General features: G+C 31.2%; 1 protein-coding gene across 4 annotated transcripts in view; it reads left to right on the plus strand.

The window, feature by feature from the left end:
* LOC106685400 (Extracellular sulfatase Sulf1) overlaps positions 1 to 23,215 on the plus strand; it is a gene marked incomplete in the record, with an annotated part of 308,543 nt that overhangs the window by 160,152 nt on the left and 125,176 nt on the right. For all 4 annotated transcript variants that reach the window (XM_067051057.1, XM_067051056.1, XM_067051055.1 and 1 more), the window contains 1 exon segment: positions 14,712 to 14,951. In XM_067051057.1, the coding sequence (XP_066907158.1) occupies positions 14,712 to 14,951 (240 nt within the window).

Genomic DNA, 23,215 nt, shown 5'->3' on the forward strand with positions numbered 1-23,215 from the left:
CACTCGAATTGATTTTAATGATTATAAATACTTTGCCTTATATCTCGAATTCAAACAGACTTCGTAGAGTGTGTATAAACAACTTACAGGAACGCAATTCAGATATAATATAAATTTAATATTGTTTGTAGATTGATTGATATTAATCATTTTAGTGCTTCTAAACTGGCATTGCTTATTATGAATATACGAAAAATCTAAACGTGACGTAAGAAAATTGGGTACGTTTTAGTTTTCAGCACATCTGAAACCAATTAGGATAAGTTCGAATTTTTGAAATAAAAGTTTTAGTTGTAGTGCTGTGTAATCTACGTTAGCTGCAAAATCTGAAACCTATACGTACTCACAGGCATTTATCAGCCTCTTCTTCCTAATCGCGTTCGAAGTTTTCTTCTTCTAAGCCAAACCAAGAGTTCTTCGAAAATACCAGATATTTAGAGAACTCTTGAAGCCTGTTCGGTTCTAATAATGTTCCTTCGGTCGGTACGGAAATAAATAGATATTAGTTTTGGCAGAAGTGTTTATATTTACCCCGTTAAACAGATCTGGAAATAGCCCACGAGCCCATAATCTCACGCCGTCTGGTTCCCAAAATAGTAAGTAAACAGACTTTATCACTGGTACTGCCAGCGCAACGGTCCGCATTTAGCGCTTGCTATTTTTTCCGACGAATGTATAACAAATAAACTTTGCCGCGTTGCATTAATGAATGAGGATTCCAGATAGTGTATTCATCAAAATTAGTCAAGGATTTATTAATTAATCTAGCATTGAATCATAGAAACTAATGTTCTAATATCTTTAATAATATTATAAAGAAGATGGTCAAAAGAAAACAAAAAATAGATGAAAACTATAGTTTATTTGCTGACGTATTGGCCCACTTTGTAGAGCTATTAGGGTTGTTCCAATGAAAACTTGCGAAACAATATTGTTCATTTCGCCAACTGATGAAGCTATATAAAGTGGGGCAAAACGTCGGAAAATAAATTGTTAACTATGTTTAGTTTTCTTTTGACCGCAGCCCTGACCCTCTTCATAATTTGAAATCATAAGGTCAAATATTATTATTATAAATAAATACATATAAATCTAAAAAAGATATAGTTAATTTTTTTATAAAATCATAAATGGGGAAAAAAATCAGAAGTCTTGGAAAATAAGCAGCTAAAAAAAAAGTTTAAAACCTTCACTTCCTATTCGATGTAAATAACAATGTGTTTAGGTTTGACCATGAACTACACAAATTAAGTTAATTTTTCAAATTCTATTTACGTTCGTTTGCACATGAAACATTCTTCTGAGAGGGCCTTATTCCTAAGCACATTGATGCGAGGATCCCAGAGTCCTTGGATCAGAAGTTGTGAGTTCGATTCCCACCTGGGTCAGTCAACATTTATCTCGTTGTTTCATTTATTTTTAATTTTTGGTATTAATAATAGTCCATATAGTAATAACAATAACAATTAGAGTACAATAAATTAATATTAATAATGAAACTAAAATATTTTCAAGTAATGTACATCATAAAATAATTAATTAAGAATGTAATATATAATTGCGGATAAATATCAAAATGACAATTAACTACTCATAATGTAAATAAAAAAATATGATGAAGGAAGAATTTGGAAAATTTGATTAAAAAATATATGAATCCAAATATATTAATAGGAAATAGTTTCCACTACAATATCTAGTAAAAATATACACAATCAAGTGATTGTCTTGTCTTGTCCAATACTAGAGGATATTTAAAGTAAATTTTAATAATTAATAAAAACTCGGAGGACCATTTTTTCAATGACTGCAGTCTAGGTTAAAGCCAGAGTATGCAGTTATGGATGAATATAGTACTGGTTCTGAAGTAATGGAGTGGACTGTATAATGTGACAAAAAATATATTTAACAATATTGAATTTATATCGGTTACTGGACTGTAGACTATGACATACATCAAACTATACGACACGCCGACAGAGTTATACATTAGTTTGCAGTGCCTTATATATAATTGAATTGAATTTTCTCAAGGGGGTTCCCTGAACAACAAGCGATACAAATTGAGCTAATTTGATACAATATATTATTCATTTATATGCATCCAGCATCTTACTTAAACAATTAAAAATAAATGCAATAAAAGAAGTTTAACTCACTTATTTTAGTTTATTAAATAAGAAATGAAATAACAATTGACAATTTATTATACATTTGGCAAAACAATTTTAAGTAAAATTTTTACTTAAAATATAAGAATCATTTACCACAGTTACCAGTATTGGTGTATTTTAAACTCAGTTATATTTTATATTTTTTTTCACTAATTATTTTGAGAGGTGAAATATCCTCCTCCCCTCCTCCCCACTCTTAATGCATGCACTGCATTATTTGTATTATTTTGGTATTAAGAAAAATAGGCCAGCTCAGTATCAAAGACCTAATAAATCCAAAATCGTTTTGGCAAATAAACTTAGTTCTAATTTTACTAGTAAACAAATGTTGTTACACATTCGTCGAATCTCAACTGCAGTGTCAACAAGAATTGAATAATTGCCATGCATAATTCAACAGCAGATGAAAAACGATACCATTGCAACACAAATACTTAATTAGAATGAAAGCAAAGATCGGATCGATCTGAATGAGGAATATCGGATAGAATAAAATATGAATTTACAAGGCTTATATATGCAAATACAGATGTAATGCCAAACCTACGTGACAACTTGTATATCATAGGCGCCGCATATCATTACCCGTATATACCGGGTTGCACAATACGGATTAGCGAAGGATATATATTTGTCAGAAATCTTGTTTGGGTGTCGTTGGGTGGTATGGGAGTTTTATGCAATATTGTAATATAAATCAACACTGAGGAATTCGCTAGTAAAGCAATACGTAAGTCGATTGAAAAATTTATTATTTATAAGAGTCAAAACAGAAAAAGAAAGCAGGAGATACATAATTTGTATTCACTAATGAAATTCATATTATATAATTTATAAGTTTTTTTTTTTTAATATGTATATATAAATTCATACATTTGTTAGATTATAACTGAATCATCAAAGCTACTCATTAATGATATATATTATTAAGATTCTCAATCCATAAAATAACTGGTCTACGTTTCGTGTCTTTATTGTTTGCATAATAATGCTTTTCAATGAAAAAAATAGTTTTTTTAGAAAAAAAATTTTCCCAACTAATTATTATAAAACTACAATGTACATAGTTTCTGTGACAACAGTAATATTGTGTATATATGTATTTATAAGTTAATGATATGTATTTTTAAGATTCTTTAAGATCAGTTAATAAGACTTTGTTGTTGTGATGTTTCGCAACTTTATTGTTGCATGTTTTTTTTTACTCCATACAGCCTATCCAAGCTCTCTGTCGCCACCGTCCCACACTAGTGTCTGAGTAGTGATAACAATGAAAAAACTCAAACCTTTATTTTTTAAAAGAAAAAAAAATTTTACAATAGAATTTAAAAAATACATTTTATTAAAATTTAATTAATGAAAACAAAAATAAAACACTACCTTAATAAACAAAACACCACATCAGACATGTTTTAATCCCATCGCTGGTGTTCTTCGTCAATTATGCTATTGCTAAATAAAGACTAATAAATGATTTAAGCTAATGTTAAAAAAAAAAAAAAGTCCATTGTCTTGTTCTGTTACTTAATCCTTAATGTACTGAAGGCTTATTCTCTTCACTATTCTTATTTTTTTTCTTCACTAATCTTATTTGTTTGCTCTTATTTTTTTATTCTTACTTCTATGATTCCCTGAAATATAGAATCTAACGACTACAACTGAATTTTTGGTAGATTTTTTTTTTTTATTCAGTAATGGCAGTATACAATGGAGAAAATGTCAGGAATGAAGTGGACACCAAATCAGTATTTCTCCCACGTGATTGATTTGACGGCATACTAACAATCCGTTATGAATTTTGTGAAACCTCTCAGCAACAGTAAAATATCGCTACCTCAGCATTTCGAATGATAATAAATATTTGGACAGAATATTATGTAATCTTATTTTTAGTTTTTGAGAGGAACTAGTTCCGATAGTAACATACTTAAGCCTCGCTGTACAATTGTTGAGAATCACTGCACAATAATCTAGCTCTTTTACAAAAAAGAGATATAAGGCTCTTTCGTGATGGTATAAAGACTTTTAAAAAATCACATGGCATAAGTGGAAAATATAATTAACAAAATTATCAAATTTATATTATTCTTAAGGGACAATGATGAAAGAATGATCAATGATGTCATATTTCAGACCGAAACGTTCGCATAAGTCATATTATATGACATTATTCACAGGATATCTGGCAAGAGTCACGGTGTGCTTCCAATGCCATTTATTTCCATGTGCCTACTCTTCATAAGCTTGTAACGTTTATTACTCTCACCGGAAATGAGCTTATGCCCTCAGAAGGAATGAGTATTATTCTTGTGAATGGAAATGCCAATCACTATTTCCCTCATTAATTACGCTGTATTTCATTGAAGGAATAATGCGAAATGGAGAGGGAAATTTATGTACTTGTCACAAATATTGCGTGGGCGTCAGGTGGATTAATTAAGGGATTCGCTTTAAAGGATTAATTAAGGAAAATTAACAATGCATTAATAAAATCCATAAATGAACACATTTTCTGTAATTATCAAGCGAGAGAAATATAAAAAGAAGAAACATAAACCTTGTTCTAATACTAGTTTGGAATAATATAAATAAACGTAAAGTACTAAAATGTTTATTATGAATCATTTATTAATTTACCATGGATACAAAATTAATAAATAATATAAACGTTTTGGAATCTCTAGAGTCTTAAATAGTTACTATATTATTTTTTAATGTCATTATATTATAAGAGGAAATGGAGAATGCAGTACTCATTCTCCATTTCCTCTTATTCCTCTTTAACACGTGTTTTAATGTTTTCGAAATCCCTGAAACTTTATGAGCATGTAGTAGTTTGTGGTGAAGAATAAATAGTTTAAAAAACAATAATAAAGCAATGAGCTGATGATTGAAACATGAAATATCCTGAATAACGATAATTAAGTAAATCAAAAACACCTTTCGAGAGAAATCATTCTCATTACAAAAAAATTCTATAAACTTATTTTAAAAACATAAGTAGTTTTCTTTTTCAACAGCACCAATGTTTGATTTGTTTGTTTTTTTCTGGATTTTTTTATAGCTTTCATTCTTCAAACATTTATCTTTTATCAATGTTACATCGATAATATATTCCTGTTCATTCATATTCACGACGTTTCGGATATCCAACTTCAGGAGCTGTATTTTGTGTTTTCTCTTTCCTAATTTACTTTTAGCATCAATTGTGATATGTTTCGGTCCTAGGAAGTAACCTAGATGACGTGGGTAGACTCGCAAAAACTGTATTAAGAAAAAATTCGGCTCCACAATAACACCAATAAATGATCAACGGACTGAGATTGACCAGCGTATAACATGCGCGAACAGAGTCTTCTGCCAAGAATACTGAAATCCAGAAAAATCTAAAACTAAGGATGTACAATGCCATGATAATTGTAATATATGGCTGTGAAAACCAGGCTCTAACAGGCAACCTAGAAAGCCGAATCAAGAGATTTGAATGGAAAGTCCTTCGTACAATTATAGGAACGATCTGTGGTCAGAGCCTTAACAGGAGGAGGAGAAGAACTGCTGAGTCAATATGTCGTGATATGAAGGTAAGGAAGTAAAGATAAGTGGGACATGTGGCTCGAAACAATAATGAATGCCTGTATAGTAGGCAAGAGATCTTGTGGTAAGCCAAAAACTAAATGGATAGACAGAACCAAAGAAAGTGCGAAAGAACTGCATGTAGGAAACTGGAAAGCAGTAGCCTCAGGTAGGCAGGCGTGGAGAAGGCTTGTTCGGGCGCCAAAGATCTACAAGGCCTCTACAGCCAATTTGATATTATACAACAAATATATTGATTGATAAAGAATCGTCAATTGCTGGGTTATTCTGTTGCAACAAATAACCAGAATGAAAAATAATAATCAGGAAACATCATAAATTGATGGCTTCGAAAAAGAATCCTAAAGATGGATGGAGGGTTCATACGTCGTGAGAAACCTTTTAATAACAATTCGATCATTTTTAACAATATTAGGATATCATAAAAAGTTAACAATGCACGATAGGAAATTCTGAATTGTTCTCCATATATTTTGGAACTTTACTTTTTTTATGGAAACAAGAATTAAATTTAAAATATTGTTATAATTTATGTATTATTAACTTATTATTTTTTAAAAATCTTATTTCTATTGTAAAATGCATAGCTAAATAGTAGGAAACATTTTATAGGCTTTTCATTATTATAATATTTGAACCTAAGAATTTGTAAGACCATTTTTAAAAATACATTGCACAATTCTTACATAATTTTATTATTAAAAAAATAATATGTTTTTTTTTTTAAACTCTGAAATAATAATAATAAACATTTGTTTCTATCATAATTTTTGTTTCTAAAAATCAAAAAGTATTGTTTTAAAAGGTTATTGTGTCAGGTGTATATAACATTGTATCAGGTGAAAGATGATTGTAGTTTCCGTTATACATCATTACGTTTTTCTAATACAACATTCAGTTATGCTTTCATTAGGTGCATTCTTGGCAAGTGCAGCCACGATATTAAAAGAGTGTTTGGCTTCTTTACTTTAGACAAAATAGTTCGACAACAATATCCTGTGGTTAAATCTCGCATCTGGCCTGACGGAAATTTTATAAATATACAAGGGAGGACTCAATACATCTTTGAAAACATTTTTAGCACATTGCATCTTAATTTTGGAATGAATGACGTCTCTGATTTCTGAGTTGCCTTACTTCTTCGTAGAGGATAATGACCCCTTTTTCGCTCTAAACAATGAATGATATTAGTGTATGAAATAATATAAAAGTAAGATAATAATATTGTCAGGCACTCTAAAGGGAAATGGGGTCCTAAACGAATTTGGGCCTATATATTTAGAATGTCCAAGGGGTGTTAATGAAAAAAGTGAATACGACATAGTAGTGGAAAAAAATTTTTTTTTTATATCTTTATTGAAATTTACAACTGTATATTATATAATACATTCAGTAAATTTGATCTTAGTTAAAATGGAGTACTGCAGGCGTGTAGAGAAACTATCCATTGGTAGCATTCTAATGACAGTTTACATTAGCAGGTCTCGTGGCAATCTTCATGGCAAGAGTGATATCTGGTTCGGGCTAGATCGGTTACATAGGGAACATTAAGGTCTTTATGTATGATTTTATTCCTGGCAAAGTAAAATGCATTGAGGATTTTACGAAGGATTTTGGATTGTAAGGATTGGATACGAGAGAAATTCTAAGGTTTAGTTACAAGAATTAGTATTACAAATTGAACAAAAGCCAGTTTCCGTTCATTTAATATTAATCTTAGTTGAGAAGTTTTTAGAAGGATAAAACCCTAAATATTATATGGGTTGCCTGGGAATTATAAGTTGTTCTAAAGCAAATAAGTTCCTCATCAGACATTCAATCAATCGATGTGAAACTTTGCAAATGTTAAAATTTAGAGGTATTAAACTATGGCTCGTGCAGTCTTTCCGACTTATTAGTTAAATTAACTTAACAATTTATTTATGTACACAATGGAAAATGGCTTTGGATTATTCCGATTTTTTCAATTCGTATAATAAAAATTTAAAACCCAGCAAGTCACCTAAGTTATTTGAGTCACCTCGCACTTTACCAAAAAACAAGAGTGTCTTCATCGACTTAGTTTTTTTATTATGATTATTGAAAAGAAACTGGATAAAGTACTTAAGAAGTGATAGTTCAAGAGCCCAAGAGGAGAAAAAAGGCGGTTATTTCACCCCAATTTTTGATTACTTAATTGAAAACTAGGTATAATTACTAGTCAAAATTGATGATTCTGCCAAGTATAGGTAGCGGGAATAAAAAATGGCGGCTGTTTCAAAACATTAAAAATAATTAATTTTTTATTCGGTGCTCTATATCTTTAGAACTATCAACAACAATAGAAAATCCAAAAGAGCATCATTTAAAGTAGAGTAAATTTGCTAAAATGTAAGCACTAATAGAGCTATTTACGTTCAATAGTTCTCGAGATATAGCTTTTTAAAAAAGCAACATTTCATTAAAATGTTGTATGGAACGTACTGAAATATCAGTAATTAGTTAATTTATTTTGAGAAATCTATATCTCAGGAACTATGTGACGTACAGTAATAATACCAAAAAATTAATGTTCACTAATATTGTGTAGTAGAAAAATTTTTTAATAAAATCCATATTTCAATAACATGAGAGTGATGTTTACATTTATGAAGGTCATGATAACAATCATAGAAACTTAATGTAAATCAAATTTAAACTATTTGTTATTTGTGTAGGAGCACGTTTTTAATAATTTTCTATTTGTATTTTATCATGGAAATAATAGTTGATATTTTTTATTATATTATTTCTAACTGATACGCAAAATATATTTTATTTGGCCATATAGCGACTATAATAATTAAAATTATTTAAAAAATAATTATATATAATAATTAAGTTCTATAAAAATCACATGTTCGTGAGTAATTAGTAACTAATCGCGAACTATACTTGGAATATCAGATAATATTTATTTATTTAGCAAAAATAATTAATACAGCAAATAATTTAAATTAATTAGTCCATGTCATTATTGTGATAATCGTAACAATTTAATCATAGTGGATACCCGGTGATTTTTCGGTTTCCTAGAGGTTCATCAAAGGTACTCTTTTTTTCTCTTTTCGATGCTGGGAGTCATTTATTTGATGGCACGAAGATTAAAAGAGCTATGCGCTCATTTCTCTTCAAAGTTTTTTTCCCATTTTTTTTATATTTTAGCTTATTCAACCGTCGATGTAAATTAAAAGGAAATATTAAACCTTTTTATTAACATCTTAAAGTAATTAAAATAGCAATAATAATAAAATAAATTTTTAATAAAACGAGATATAAATATTTAATAATTAAATAAATATTAATATTAATATATTAATTAATTCATAAATTTTTTTTTCTGGATTTTCCCTTTAGGAAGTCAATTCATAAAAATAAACTTCCAATTGGATGTAATTTATTTTAAATTATCATATTACAGTACAACGTTTCGGGACCACTGTTCCATATTCATCCATGTTAAACCTACAATAATAATTATGTTGTATAATATGTATTATAATTCATACAATTTACAACAACATTAAGACTGAGGTATACACCATGCTAACAGAAAACTTTTATCCTAAAAGATTGATTTTTAAAACTCGAATTTTGCAATTTTGCAGACTCCTGATACTTTATATTCCATATATAGGTAAGTGAAAGCAAAAACTGGCAAACTTGGACGTGCATAACTTTATTAGATAAATATTTTTATAATTGTGATTACGGGTACTTGCTGATTTAATAACGGTTATTTAGCTATAAAAACAAATGAGTTAAAGACTTGTCGTATCATTTATATGGACAATTGCTAAGAGCTATTATAGGTTGCAACTTGTTCCCAATAGAAGGACATAAATGTTAACACAGGAATGCGGAACCGTAGGTACTTAAAGCTTTAACAACTTTATAAAAGGAAGTCGTTTTAATGTACACTATATCTATATATTACGTGTGTTTAGGAAGCGTTAAAAGTAACAAATCACCCCACTAACAATATAACATAAATACATTTAAATGAATATGTAAATATGAACCTTTGAATTGTTACGATCAAGATAGCCCGGAGGGAAGTTGAACTATTAGGTCTTGTAAATGTCACTCATTATTGAGATCGCTGAGTGGGTGTGGCTATTTTCGGCCTCAGAATGTGCTGATTTCATTGTCTCCAAAAGATACGGCAATTTACCTTGATTGGTGTCATTAAATGATTTGGGTTGAAGTTATCACACGACGTTGCATTAATGAGCAATAGTGACTACAATAATATGAGTAATTTATGTTTTATAATATTAAAAAGAGTAACTTTTTTTTTCTTTAATTGTATAATAAAAAAACATAAGTCACCATCTTTCCGATAAGGAATTATGATATGAAAAATTCAAGCTTTTAATATTTTAATCATGTTCCCAGGTTGGAATTATAATTTCAACTTGAATATAAACCCTTTAGGGCCAAGATGCTGGATCAGGAGTTGAGTTTAGTTCCAGATGAACCCTACCGTCGTTCTGGAAATAAACTGATCTCCAGATAAGGGAATAACCTGGATAAAATGGAACCTATGAACACAGGACGATTTCTATCGTTTGCTTAAGAAAACTCTCCCTCGTCGTACCATCTGTTAAATAGAAGCAATTGACCTATATATATATATATATATATATATATATATATATATATATACAAAATTCTCACTGTACATTGTAAGAAAGTACTGTTAATAGACCAACGGTTGTGTAAGGAGTTCATTTATATATTCACACACACACATGAAGGTGGTCCTCATCTAAGGAGAAAAATCAATAATTAGTGCCGGCTGTATTGCGGGTTTTGCATAGTTAAAAAATGAAAAAACTTGTAAACCGTAGTTTTAGAAGTAAATATATAGTTCAAAGGTTGTCTCACTAAAATCTCTGACTTATCGCCATTTTTCAGTCAGACCGAACTGAAAAAAATATCGTTCTTTGTTATAATGCCAAAAGTGAGTTACGGAATTATTTCGAACATTTTTCTAGTAATTGAAATAATGGCACCTCGCCCAGAAATATGTTGACAATCGGAGATGTTCAGTTAGAATCTTTTTATGAGCTACATGCTATTAGCAGAAGAAGCTTTATAAATCTGTATGACGGATAACTAGCTGCAGTATGACAGATTTTTTCCCTTACAAATCATCTAATTCCTGTTCAACAATTTATATCGGTGATATCATGATCGGCGGAAAGGCCTGCATAAACAGAAATTACTGGTATCAGTATTGAACCTTTTTTTAAATTTTATTTAGTTATATCTTTTAACGACGTTTCTAGATTGTCATCCCATCATCAGGTATGTACTAACAAATTCACAGTATTGATTCTATGCATACAACAATTAATAAATATACCACAACTTTTTTAAAAATTTAAATAACAATTATCTGATTAATTATAACTTTTAATATCAAATTTTCTGTTCTTATTATTATTCTTTAATTATTAACAATAAACATATTGCTGTCAATTATATAAAAAATTTAAAATTCCAAACATAACTATAAATTCAAGAAAAAAATTATGGTATATTTATTAATTGTTTTATGCATAGGATGAATATTTTGAATTTGTTAGTAGATATCTGAATGATTGGTTGGCTAGTCCCGAAACGTCGTTTTTAGATGTAATTAAATAAATTTAAAAAAATTAAATAATGAAGAGGACTTTTCTTTCACTATATTTAATTACTATAATGTTTTCTATAATGGGTAAGTATATAGATTACGCAATTTTTTTTTAAACTATACTATCATAATAGCTCTCATGACAACTGGGTAAAAATAATTTATAAATTAGCACAAACCCATCAATTCTTTTACTAAACAATATTTATACATTCAATTTACTAATTAGAATCAATCGATTGTTTAATTAAGTAGCTAAAACGTTTCCTAATTTGAATTTCGATTAATGAAAAGATTCTATGCTTAAGTATGATTGATAGTACACATCCGATTGGCGGAGGCAAGGAGACGTGGGCTCTAAAACGATTTAGAAAAAAAAAAGGAGAAGAAGGAGAATAAAAAAAGAATATATTAATATATACAAATTAAGATGAGTGAGATAGGGCCACCTGTTGCTGGCTGGTCCCGAGATGAATGAAAGAAACTTTCTCAATGAGCCCACAGACGTCACCCACGCACCCACGGATTCGGCAACTCCGTAAATAGTACTGCCTCGCGTGGGTGCTTCCTCTGTCATAAATAGTGAGGACCACAAATCCTCCTCCTCTATCTTATGTCCAAAGTGTCTTCGTTAATTGTTTGACGGGGGGGAGGGGTGTAGGAGGGTCGTGTTTGTTTAGCTCATGCTATCATCATTTCTGCATACATTTATTGCTTCTTATACCACTTGTGTCCAATATGACAGATCATCTCTAACGAGTCTTCAGACTTTTCATATTATTATATCTGAAAAATAAACCTAATTGTCCGTTAGTATCCTAGTTACCGTTAGTAAACCTAATTACTGAAAAATAAACCTAAACTAACCGTTTTCTAATTAAACTATTACTTTTAGAATGATAATTGCTTTTGTGTATTTTTCATTTATCCAGTTGCATGAATTTCAGATATACTCGTACATTAAAGAGACATAGCAGTTCATGATGATCAAGATTGGCTATGTAAACTAATTACTAATAAAAAATAAAACTTAACTTGCCACCGTGTGACAATAAATGGGATCAATCACTTTCTAAATGTGAAAAAAATAAGAAAAATTCCTTTTTTTTTTAAATTTTATTTCTGCAGCAATATTTTAGAGTCATAACGAACTCAGTCGAAACACTATGAATCGTATCATCACGAAAATGAACATGCTTTATGAGGATTGAAGCTGTTAAAAATCTATATACAAAGTCTGGTGCGGTGCGCGCTTCAAACAACTTGCATTTATCACTCTCCAAACGTTCCCAAATTTCGTGAAGATTAGTGGGCTCGTGTTAGAGTTATAACCATTTTTTGATTTTCGTAAAAAAATCTAAAGACGAAAATTATGAACAAAAAAGTTTGTATTTTTCTGTTGCTATACAAATTTGTATTTTAGGATTTCTCAGAACGAATATAAATTTTGCTCATACTGAGAATACAACAGTTTAACAAAGTTGACGAAGATTAATGCAGTCGTGAAGGATCGGTCGTCTCGGCTTTTTCCGTTAGATTTGCATATTTCTATTTTAAGTTGTCCTTTATTTATTAATTGAGTTCTTTAATAATTTGGATTTATCTATTGTTTATTATTTTTAATTCTACTTATTCTTTTTTTTTCAAATAATTAAAATTAATGATACTTTACTAGAAGAATATTTTTTAAATTAGTTTTTGAGCTACGTCGATCACAGACACACACAGGTCATTTTACTAAACTAGTAAAACTTTTTTTGGACGCAGGGACCCTGAAAACATGTATTTCCGTCGAAAACTCGAAATTCGAAATCTCGAAATTCGAAATTTCGCACAACCGCAGTACTTATCATTGCAATATATTCCAGATATAAAGGACTCTAATGAGTAAAAATAAGGTTTAAAAACAATTTACATATGAAAAAAATATGTAAAAACATATTTAAAAATATAAAATAATACTAACAATAAATAAAAAAAAATGTAAAAATATGATTCCAGTAAGAACTGCCTTTACTATGTTTGAAGAATATCTTGGGATCAAACAAGACTCACGCAGCAATACGAGTGCCTCAGGCTCTCCTTGGACAGTTCAGAACTGATTTATTAGTTTTCATCTTAATGGGCAGTTAACAACTGCCTAACAAAAATAGCTAATTGCTAATTAGCAGTGAATTTTTACTGCTTCTTTTATTGACGAAAACAACTAATTATGCTAGGAGTTATTAAAAATGTGTATAAATGCATACTGATAATGTGTAATGACGTGAAAATGATAATATATTATTTAATCAAAATAATACGTATTATTGTTTAAAAAAAAAAAAAAGTATATGGCTATGGCTCAGGAACCCTGAGTCTTAAGAAATAAACTTTATAGTATGTTTAGCCGATTTACTCATACTTGTAAAGGTTAGTGTACAGTAGTAACAATTATTATTAATTACATACGCATTAGTGTCTGATGGCTTATTGAGACAATATGGTGGGCTGTTCATTGGCCCTGTGTTCATAACCAGCCGTTGTAAAAAAAAATATTTTTTGTCTTATCAGACGTGAATCAAATCTGATGTCTAGTTGGATCAACCTAAATTGGGTACCAGTTTCTTCATTCTTCCAGGGAACATTCTCGTATCTGAGCGTAAATGAGAACTTCACACCTTACAATATTTTGCACTATTGGTCAAGAAGCGAATCCTTATGATGCCTTGTACAAGTACTGATTTTTAATAATATACCCTAATGAATTTGTGGATACAGTAGTTATTTACGAAAACCTCTTTCTCCGGTGATTAGCATAATCATATAATTATTGTTTCCAGTGATACATTTATTAATGTATTTATGAATGCTATATTTCGTATCAAGTAATTTTATTTTATAACTGCAACAAACCATCATATTCATTCCCAATCCTATCCTCACACTCCTAAAAAGATATAACTGCCTCTTTTGATTACTAACTCTACACACACAAACCAACAAGTTTGCAATTTTTCTTCCTAAACTAGCATCGATAAAACTAATGGTCTATAGGACCTCCGACATAGTAATTAAAGTACTACAAACAGTTAATTCATTTATAAATTATTTATCAAAGTAGTTTTATAATTCAACCAACAAATTCATTTATTTGACGCAAATGTATATTTCGATAAAATTGAAAAAAAAAATAAAATGATTCTAATAATTTATTAAAAAGTAACTGCTACAGTATTTGATTGTTCTATATTGTTAAAGTATTTCTTGAGAGACAAATTTATGACTCCCTTGCCTTGCAGGTTCTCTGACATTCATGCCGCGTACCCTGAAGCTGCTTCGAGACGGAGGCGCAGAGTTCAGACATGCCTACACTACAACGCCCATGTGCTGCCCCTCGCGGAGCTCCATGCTCACTGGGATGTACATGCATAACCACCAAGTTTACACCAACAACGGAAACTGTTCAGGACCACAGTGGCAGTCCACCTACGAGACTAGGACGTTCGCCACATATCTCAGCAATGCCGGATATAGAACAGGTAAGTTAATGAGTGATTTTATATGTATTTTCTTTAAAAAAAAAAAAAAATAGAATTTAATACATACACATATAGATATATATATTTTTTTGAATCTTGAGGATCAATCAATACTAAAACTACATTAAGGCGGCGCTTCGCAAGGACGTCTTTTCAAGAATAAAATTCGTCATAGGAATGAAAGCAGTTGAAAATTTTTTTAAAAAACGCAGTCTTGGGAAGGGCCGACAGAAGTGAAACTTCTAGAAATGAAATAATGTATAGAAATTTTATTATATTTTATCTTAATGGCTTAAAGCAGGAAATATTAGTCTAGAATAATAATAATAATTATAAAAGAACTGCTTATAAAGTCAATTATAGTAGCAAAATGTTTTATATTGTAATAGGAGATTATGAGATCACAGGAGTTCAGCCAATCTGACCGACACAGCCTCGATTGTTAAGCTACTATAAGCTCTCCTATCACGATATAAAATTTTTCCTGCTATAGCTGACCAGTGTTGCACTACTTCCTTTTCATCTCGCGTCTCGAAATCCCATATAATTTAATTTTTTTTTAGTTATAGAACATTGTTAAAGAAGTATAACTTATTGTATAGACTGTTTCATTACATGTTCAGTGCGCATAATAATCTTAGGAGACATCATTGGAAGATTCCGCGCAATAATTCTGTAAATCCCTTATTCATGCAATAGCGGGGGCAAGAATATGAAGTAATCTCCGTGTTTACCTATTGGAGAAGTCCTCAGAGCTTTCGTTGTTTTGCAACCACTTATTCCAACAGCATATCTACATAAATTCTTCTCTTTTGTTCAGTAAAATTTCCTAAACCATATTATATCCCACACGTTTCCGCTATAAACCGACTCCCATTTAAAAAAAAAAAAGTGATAAGTATTATCGCAACTATACCTAAGGCGTAGAAAAGAATAATCCCTATATGTTACGCCACTTCAACAAATATGCAGGGACAGTTAAGTTTTCTCTCTTCTACCCCGTGAATTGCTATTGCCAATAATTTTGTCACATAGTAATAGATAGATAAAAAACGATGAATTTATGTGACATACCGAGCCGTCCGTAGCTCAAGTGGTTGAGGCGCAGGTCTTAGCAACCTGTCGGTTTGAATCCGACCTGGGGGAGGGGGTCGAATTGTTTGTTTGTGGTACTACCACGAAATGAAAAACTTGACACACCTCCCACCATGGTTAGAATAGGTAGATCACCTCCAGATAATCCCCCCCGGTCGTCAGAAATGACCAGAAAGAGGGTCAAAGTTATGTGATTCTCATAAAATAATTGATTCATTGGATATACATAATTAATATGATCTTTCTTTCATAACTTAATCGACGAATTGTCCAGGGTTACTTTTGGTTATGAATCTTGGCTGCTTGGTTCTATTCTCGACCCTTCAATAGATTAGTAACATAGTAGTACAAAATTGAAATATGGCCCACTAATCCATCTTAAAGAATTAGAGAATCAAAGATGAAACTTATTTTCAGTGATGTTACTCACTAACTTTTCATTATTTTCCTCATGTCCAGGATTACTGTATTTTAAACTATAGCAACACCCTTATAATATGCGATTTTTAGGGTTTTGCGTACCTATTCAGCCCCTCTAAACTGAGTTACTCAGTTAAAAATTTGTATATGAATTGAGTTGGTGGTACATGAGTATATTTTCAGAGTCTAAACCCCATTCATTGCCTATTGTCCCTCGAAGAAAACACGAACTAAATAACCGAGTTTAAAATAATTTAAAAAAAAAATGAAAAACTATTTTTACTTTTACATAAAGTAGGCAGTCCCATTCTAAGGACTGTTTTAATCAACCTCTCCATTTGTTATTCCCTCTCTCCCTCTGTACACTATCTCTCAAGTTAAAATTTATTTAATCTTTTATTTATTATTTAAGTATGCCCCCAATTTCCCCCTCAACTAAATGACGGAGCTACTTACATTTTTGTTTTTTTAATAATTAGTAAAATTAATCTTTTTATTTGGAATGAACTAGCCTCCATCTTGTTAAACTTCATGATTACACACAGTTTTGTATATACGAAGCTAAAGAGGTTAGGCGATACAATCGGATTTTTTCCTCCATAACACGAACTGCCTTTAAAGGAGGGGTGAGCTCAGACAATTGTACCCGTTCCGTCACGAGAGAAGGTAAATGCTGTGCTGCAAGTGCGGTGCTAAGTGTCCTTAGCTCGCCTCACAGGGTAATAGCCCTTTCTTATGCTGTGTATGATTGTACTTATGAAACCTTTGTCCTCGGGGTAGTATCCTTGGTCCTATCCTTTATACAGTTTTCACAACTGACATCCCAACCCATCCTAACACTATCTTCACCACGTATGCCGATGATACATGTCTATTGTCAGTGAACAATGATCCTTACATTGTATCCCAAACCCTCCAATCACACATTACCACCCTTGAAGAATGGTGCCAAAATTTGAGGATTAAAATTAATTCCAATAAATCCCACCAAATCACATTTACCCTTCGTCGTAAACCAATGACCTCTTGCCCAACAGTATCCTTTAATAATATCCCACTTATTCCTGTCGAACAGATCCGTTACTTAGGACTACATCTCGACAAACAACTGACATGGAATCCTCATACAAGACAGAAGAGACAGGAAACTGCTCGTCGATTTCGACTATTACAACATTTACTAGACAAACGGTCCAAACTGCCAATCCATTACAAAAGACTGATCTACATGACTATTATAAGGCCTATCTAGACATACGGAGTTGAGCTTTGGGGCTCCACTAAACCATCTAATTCCTCTCGAATCCAATCCTTACAGTCCAAAATCCTCGTAAAATCCTTACTTTGTCATAAATCAAATCATCCATCAGGACCTCAATGTCCCATATGTTGCCGATTTGGCCAGAACCAGATATCAATCCTTCCATGACAAACTTCCTAACCACCCAAACCAACTCGTTTCTAACCTAGCATCTCCTTCATTACCTAATAATCCTCCTAGGCGTCTAAAAAGAAGATGGCCTCGAGATCTTCTCCTTTAGAAATGTTTTTGGAGTTCTATCAATGGGTAGATTCTCCACATGTTTGTATCATGTCATTATCACTTACAGCAAATTTACTTGATGTGTATATATATATATATATATATATGTATACAGTTGTAAATAACGATAAATAAATTATAAAAAAAATGATAGATGATATGACATGGATTTGATTACTACTGCATATGGTACGATGTAATACTGAAGTAGATATAAGTTGTCCAATCATAAATCCGCTACACTTTCATTTCGAAGTTTTCGAAACCAGTTAAGGAACTTCTTTAATGATGCACTCATAAAACTGAGAAGATGCCGTTAAGGAAAAAGTAGGACGAAAGATTAATTGAATCTGTGAATATTCCTCATGTATGTCAAGCAGAAATAAATTTTCTGAATACCGTTTGAAAAAAGGACCAATAGCATCATTAACGCTGATCGTAGACGGTAAATTATTATATGTAGGGAAGTTAGATTTGATTCATAGATAAATTTAAGATTTTCCTTTACTTAATTAATTAAATTTATAAATTGTTCTATTTGAAACAAATTAAATTTAATTTATTGTACATGGATTGTTGGCGTAATATGACTTTGAAATGAAAATTTATAACAGGTGAGATGTTGTTTGATAAACCATAGAAAAGGAAGTTGAAGTCCACTAACCAATAAACGTTTTAAAAAGCCACCATAAAATTATTATACTAACTCATTTTAAAACACTTAAAAAAACAAAACAATGAAAAACAATTTTTATGTTGTGGGGAGTCCCGTTTTAACAACAATTTTAATCACCCTCTCCATTCTTCACTTCCTCTCTTCCTCTGCTCGCTATCTCTCAAGTTAAAATTTATTTATTATTTAAGTATGCCACAAATTTTTGAAATTATTAGTTTAATCATAAATTTTCTAACTATATAACTTAAAATGGACACAAGGACTATATAGTACCCTAGCAGTTTAATCATAAATTTTATACTGACATAACTGAGAAATGGATACTGGGCGGAGACTCCGACTAAAATACTCCGAAACGTCTCCGCAAACTGGTTTTATTATATATTTGTTTTCCGATTCAAACCCCCGGTAAAAATATAATAGTAATTAAACTTTCATTCATTAACTAAACCTCACTCTAGACACTGATCTCGCAGAGATACAACAAAGAAAAAAAGAGACACTTACAAACATCACTGATTTTTTAACTAGAATTACATCTTCAGTGACTACGTAAAGACTAGATAGTATATAGTAGATAGTAGACTAGATCGGACCTAAGAACAGTGAATCAACCAATACTGTCTCATTACTCATGATGTCACGCCAAATCGGCAATACGAATTGAATACTGAACTGGACAAAGACTGCGTTCTACGAGGCGAAGACTTTCAAATTTTCACTTACACCCGCACAATCCTCAGCAGAATCCATTGAGCTATTAGACCTTTAAACAACTTTAAGCTAAACTGTCAGCTTAAGAAGTCACACATGGAATACAATAAAAGTTACGCCAGCAACAGTTATTAGAGTTACTTGATACCATCTATTTAAAAAAAATATTATATGAAGATGGTCAGGATTGTGGTAAAAAAAAGAACAAAATTGTTTTCAACTATTTATAAGCAGACGTTTCGTCCCACTTTGTAGGGCTTCATCAAGGCTGTTCAAGGCGATATGCTACAGACATACTCCAGTAACTCCAATAGCTTTTGCTGTTGAAACTTTTATTGTATTCCATACGGTCAACTATATATACAAAATTTATTCATTTATTTATTTTAATCAGCTATTTATTTTCTTGTTATTCTGTATTCCCGCATTATGGTTTTATTTTGTATTTTGTTCTTGGCCCTGTTGAAGGCCTGAAATTCTGGCCGAAACGTTGGCTCTATTAAAGTAAATTCTACTGATTTGTAATCTTCTTTTCGCATTTTGAGAAGAACTGGATAAGATCTTGTTTGCCGTGAAAACGGGCAGTTTTTCAATTCTAATTATTTTAAATTGTTAAGTTGGGGTTTCTCAAAGGGTCCATACTTCAAAGATGTCTAATTTCGTAAACAATTCATACGTCTTTTAAAAATCTCAATTTAATCAGGCAATCGATCTGCTTATTAGTGATTAAATACTAATAGTGGTTTCGACAATTTCCAAAGGAGTCGAAAAGAAGAATAGTAAGAAAACCTTTTTGCTAGAAATTCATTTCGACAATTTTATTCATTTATCTATACTGCCCTTAATTTTGCCACGTTAAGGTATAATAAAGGGGGTTTTCATATACATCTTCGTAGGACTTACGCAGTGAGCCTTTCATGTGATATATGAATACATTTGTTAATACGAACACCCTTAAGTTTCGTGACGTGCAATTCAAACATACACCCGTCATTATTTACACTGGACATAAGATCAGCGATTGATTGAATGACAAAGAGCTATTTCGGGCTTAGGGATATGTGCTCTCTCCAATTCATTGATCCTTCAGTAGACCTTGGTCTAATATTGACAGAACTTCGTTCACGGCCTTGTCATTTTCCGGATAACGCGGCTGTCAGTCCTGACCTTAACAAAAGCAGGTGCTGATGATAGAGTTGATTATCTCTGGGCCCTATATACCAGGCAGGGGAAAAGTCGAATTTATATTCCTAAAGTTCGTGCATGTTGGTAAAAACAGCGGGCGCCAAACCTTTTGACCTCACGCACCAGTAAATTTATAATTTAAATCCCGGGGACTTATAATAGGATTTTTTTAGTGTTTATAAAAAAAAATTGTGATCTGGTTAATAAACTGAAGGTATTAATTATAACGAAATTATGAAAGCTTTATTAATAAACCATTATAAAATGAGCAAAAACTGTAAAAAAAAAAATTAACAAAGGGTTTAAGTATATAAAACTTTTAGCATCATACATTCCTTGTGATGGATGTTCCTACTTACTTGAAATAAGATTATGAATATTTGGATCCAATGTTCCTGCAAGAAGGAGGACTGCATTTATTTCAAGCTGAGATGGTGGTTTCAAGCGTGGTTTGGTGACCGTGACAGATAAGTTGTGGACAATTGAAACAGAATTTCCATCGCCTGTTCACTAAGAAAAGGTTATTAACTTTTTCTGGAATAAAATAAACAAATAAATAACTGATATACATATGCGACTTACAGGAGAGTGAAACATTAGGAGAGACGAGACGAAACATGTAGGCAAAGCAATGCAGCTACGGCAGTATGTCTTATTTACCGTGACGTTATTCTATGAAGTAGTGTTTTTATAAATTTTTACGTATTGTTATAAATTGAATTATGTTTCAATGCATCCTAAAATATAACTTAACGTGATGAGTAAGTATACATTAAATTTTCTTACGGACCACTAATGATCCGTAGACCACCACTTTGGCGACCTCTGGATAAAAACGGACATCAGCTAGTACGAATACTTGATATAACGTATGAACTAATACAAAACCTTCTGCGCTCATCACACAACTTTCATTTAACGCCTCGAGATGTAATCAATCATAGTATATTTTAAAACAGCTTTATTATTCATGATGACAAATGCTCTTAAAATAAAATGTAATATTACATTTATTACATTACATATTACAATGGTTATAAATATTTATTGATGCAATTTACGATTCTTTTTTTTTTTTGGAGGATTATGTATGTATGCATAGGCATAAACATGTATGCAGCTCTAACATAGAGAGAATTTAAAACGAGTAAGGTAGATAAAGAAGCACGTGGACCAGACTCACTCCATAGGGGTTGGGTCTCTCGAGACCCCATCCCTAACTGGGAAATATATAGCTTCCGAAACAACTTCTCTTCTCACCCCACAATATAGCTTTATTTGTGACCGCCCGGTTCCAAAACGGATCTCACTGTCGATAAGGTAATTTATCTTGAGGACAAATATTCTATGTAGAGTCGTTTTAGCAGAAAAACAACAGCTTCTTTGCATAAATTAAAGAACAACAATGGCTGTTAAGAGGGATTTTTCTGTAGCCAACAATTTTGAAATAGTCCCGTCCTTATTTATAATATACTGTATAAAAAATGTCCGTTCTCAATCATGTATGAATATAGATTGGCGGGGAATCAGCTAGATGAACTTATTATAATTATATTCTCCATATTATAAATTTTGAGACTGATTGACCTAGAAGTAAGGTGAATTTAATGTGGCAGGATTATAAAATGTTGCGTGTAAAACAATCATTTATACTATTTTTCCGCCATTGCTAGGTATATCATAATTACTTATAAAGATGATGATGCATTGCCGCTTGAATAACAGCAAGAACCAAGGCGACACTAATTTCTCATGTCATATTGCAAATACATAATGGTTGTTAAAAACCTTTTCAAACTATATGTATATTTAATCGGTGATTTTATTTTTTTTTTTTACAAAATATGATTTTATGAAAGAAAATTACATACCATGAACTAATTTCAATTTCCGTAATTCAATTAAGTAATTAATTTTATTTTCCCGGTTATCAAACGAGATTAATCCAATTTAAAATGCTAAAAGTACTGTTTACAACAATATCTAATGAATATAAATCGCCCATTAATAAAAATCCTTGATGATAGTAATTAGAGTCGCTGGGAAGGGTATCAATGAGAAAATGTTAAATACAATGACTAAATAAGGTATTAAATAATAACGTAATAAATTAATTTTTTTTTGTTGATACATTAATGATAACCCTGGAGTAAAAATATCTCAGTTACCGAGCAATGTCAGCCGGGCTATGATTATATATTTCTGCCCAAGGCAATATTGACAGGCTGAATCGGCAGTTCTCGCTAATTATAGAACTCTGGGAACGCTTGACACTCTATGAGTGATGGATTTATATCTTGAATATTCTCAAGTCGTCAGTTGGCCGTCGTTAATATCCAAGTCCTCCTGAATTTCGCAACTTAGTTACGATCCAACCAAGAAACAGAAATCTAGAACAATTGATTTTTTTCTTAGATTTAATTCCAAACATGAATAAATCCCGTTTGTATATATTGGAGCTTACTTTTTTTAAGTGTACAGAAATAATTATTAATAAATATATCATTAGTGACAAAACTATGTTATGGAATCAAATGGCAAAAGTAGGAAAAAATTTTAATTGTTGATAGAAGCTTAAACTGTTATGATACCAATCATGGTATTTCTTCAAAGAATAAATAATTTTATTCA

This window comes from Halyomorpha halys, unplaced genomic scaffold (genome assembly GCF_000696795.3).
Source record: "Halyomorpha halys isolate HHAL.00 unplaced genomic scaffold, Hhal_1.1 Scaffold689.1, whole genome shotgun sequence".
In the NCBI taxonomy this organism is placed as follows: Eukaryota; Metazoa; Arthropoda; class Insecta; order Hemiptera; family Pentatomidae; genus Halyomorpha; species Halyomorpha halys.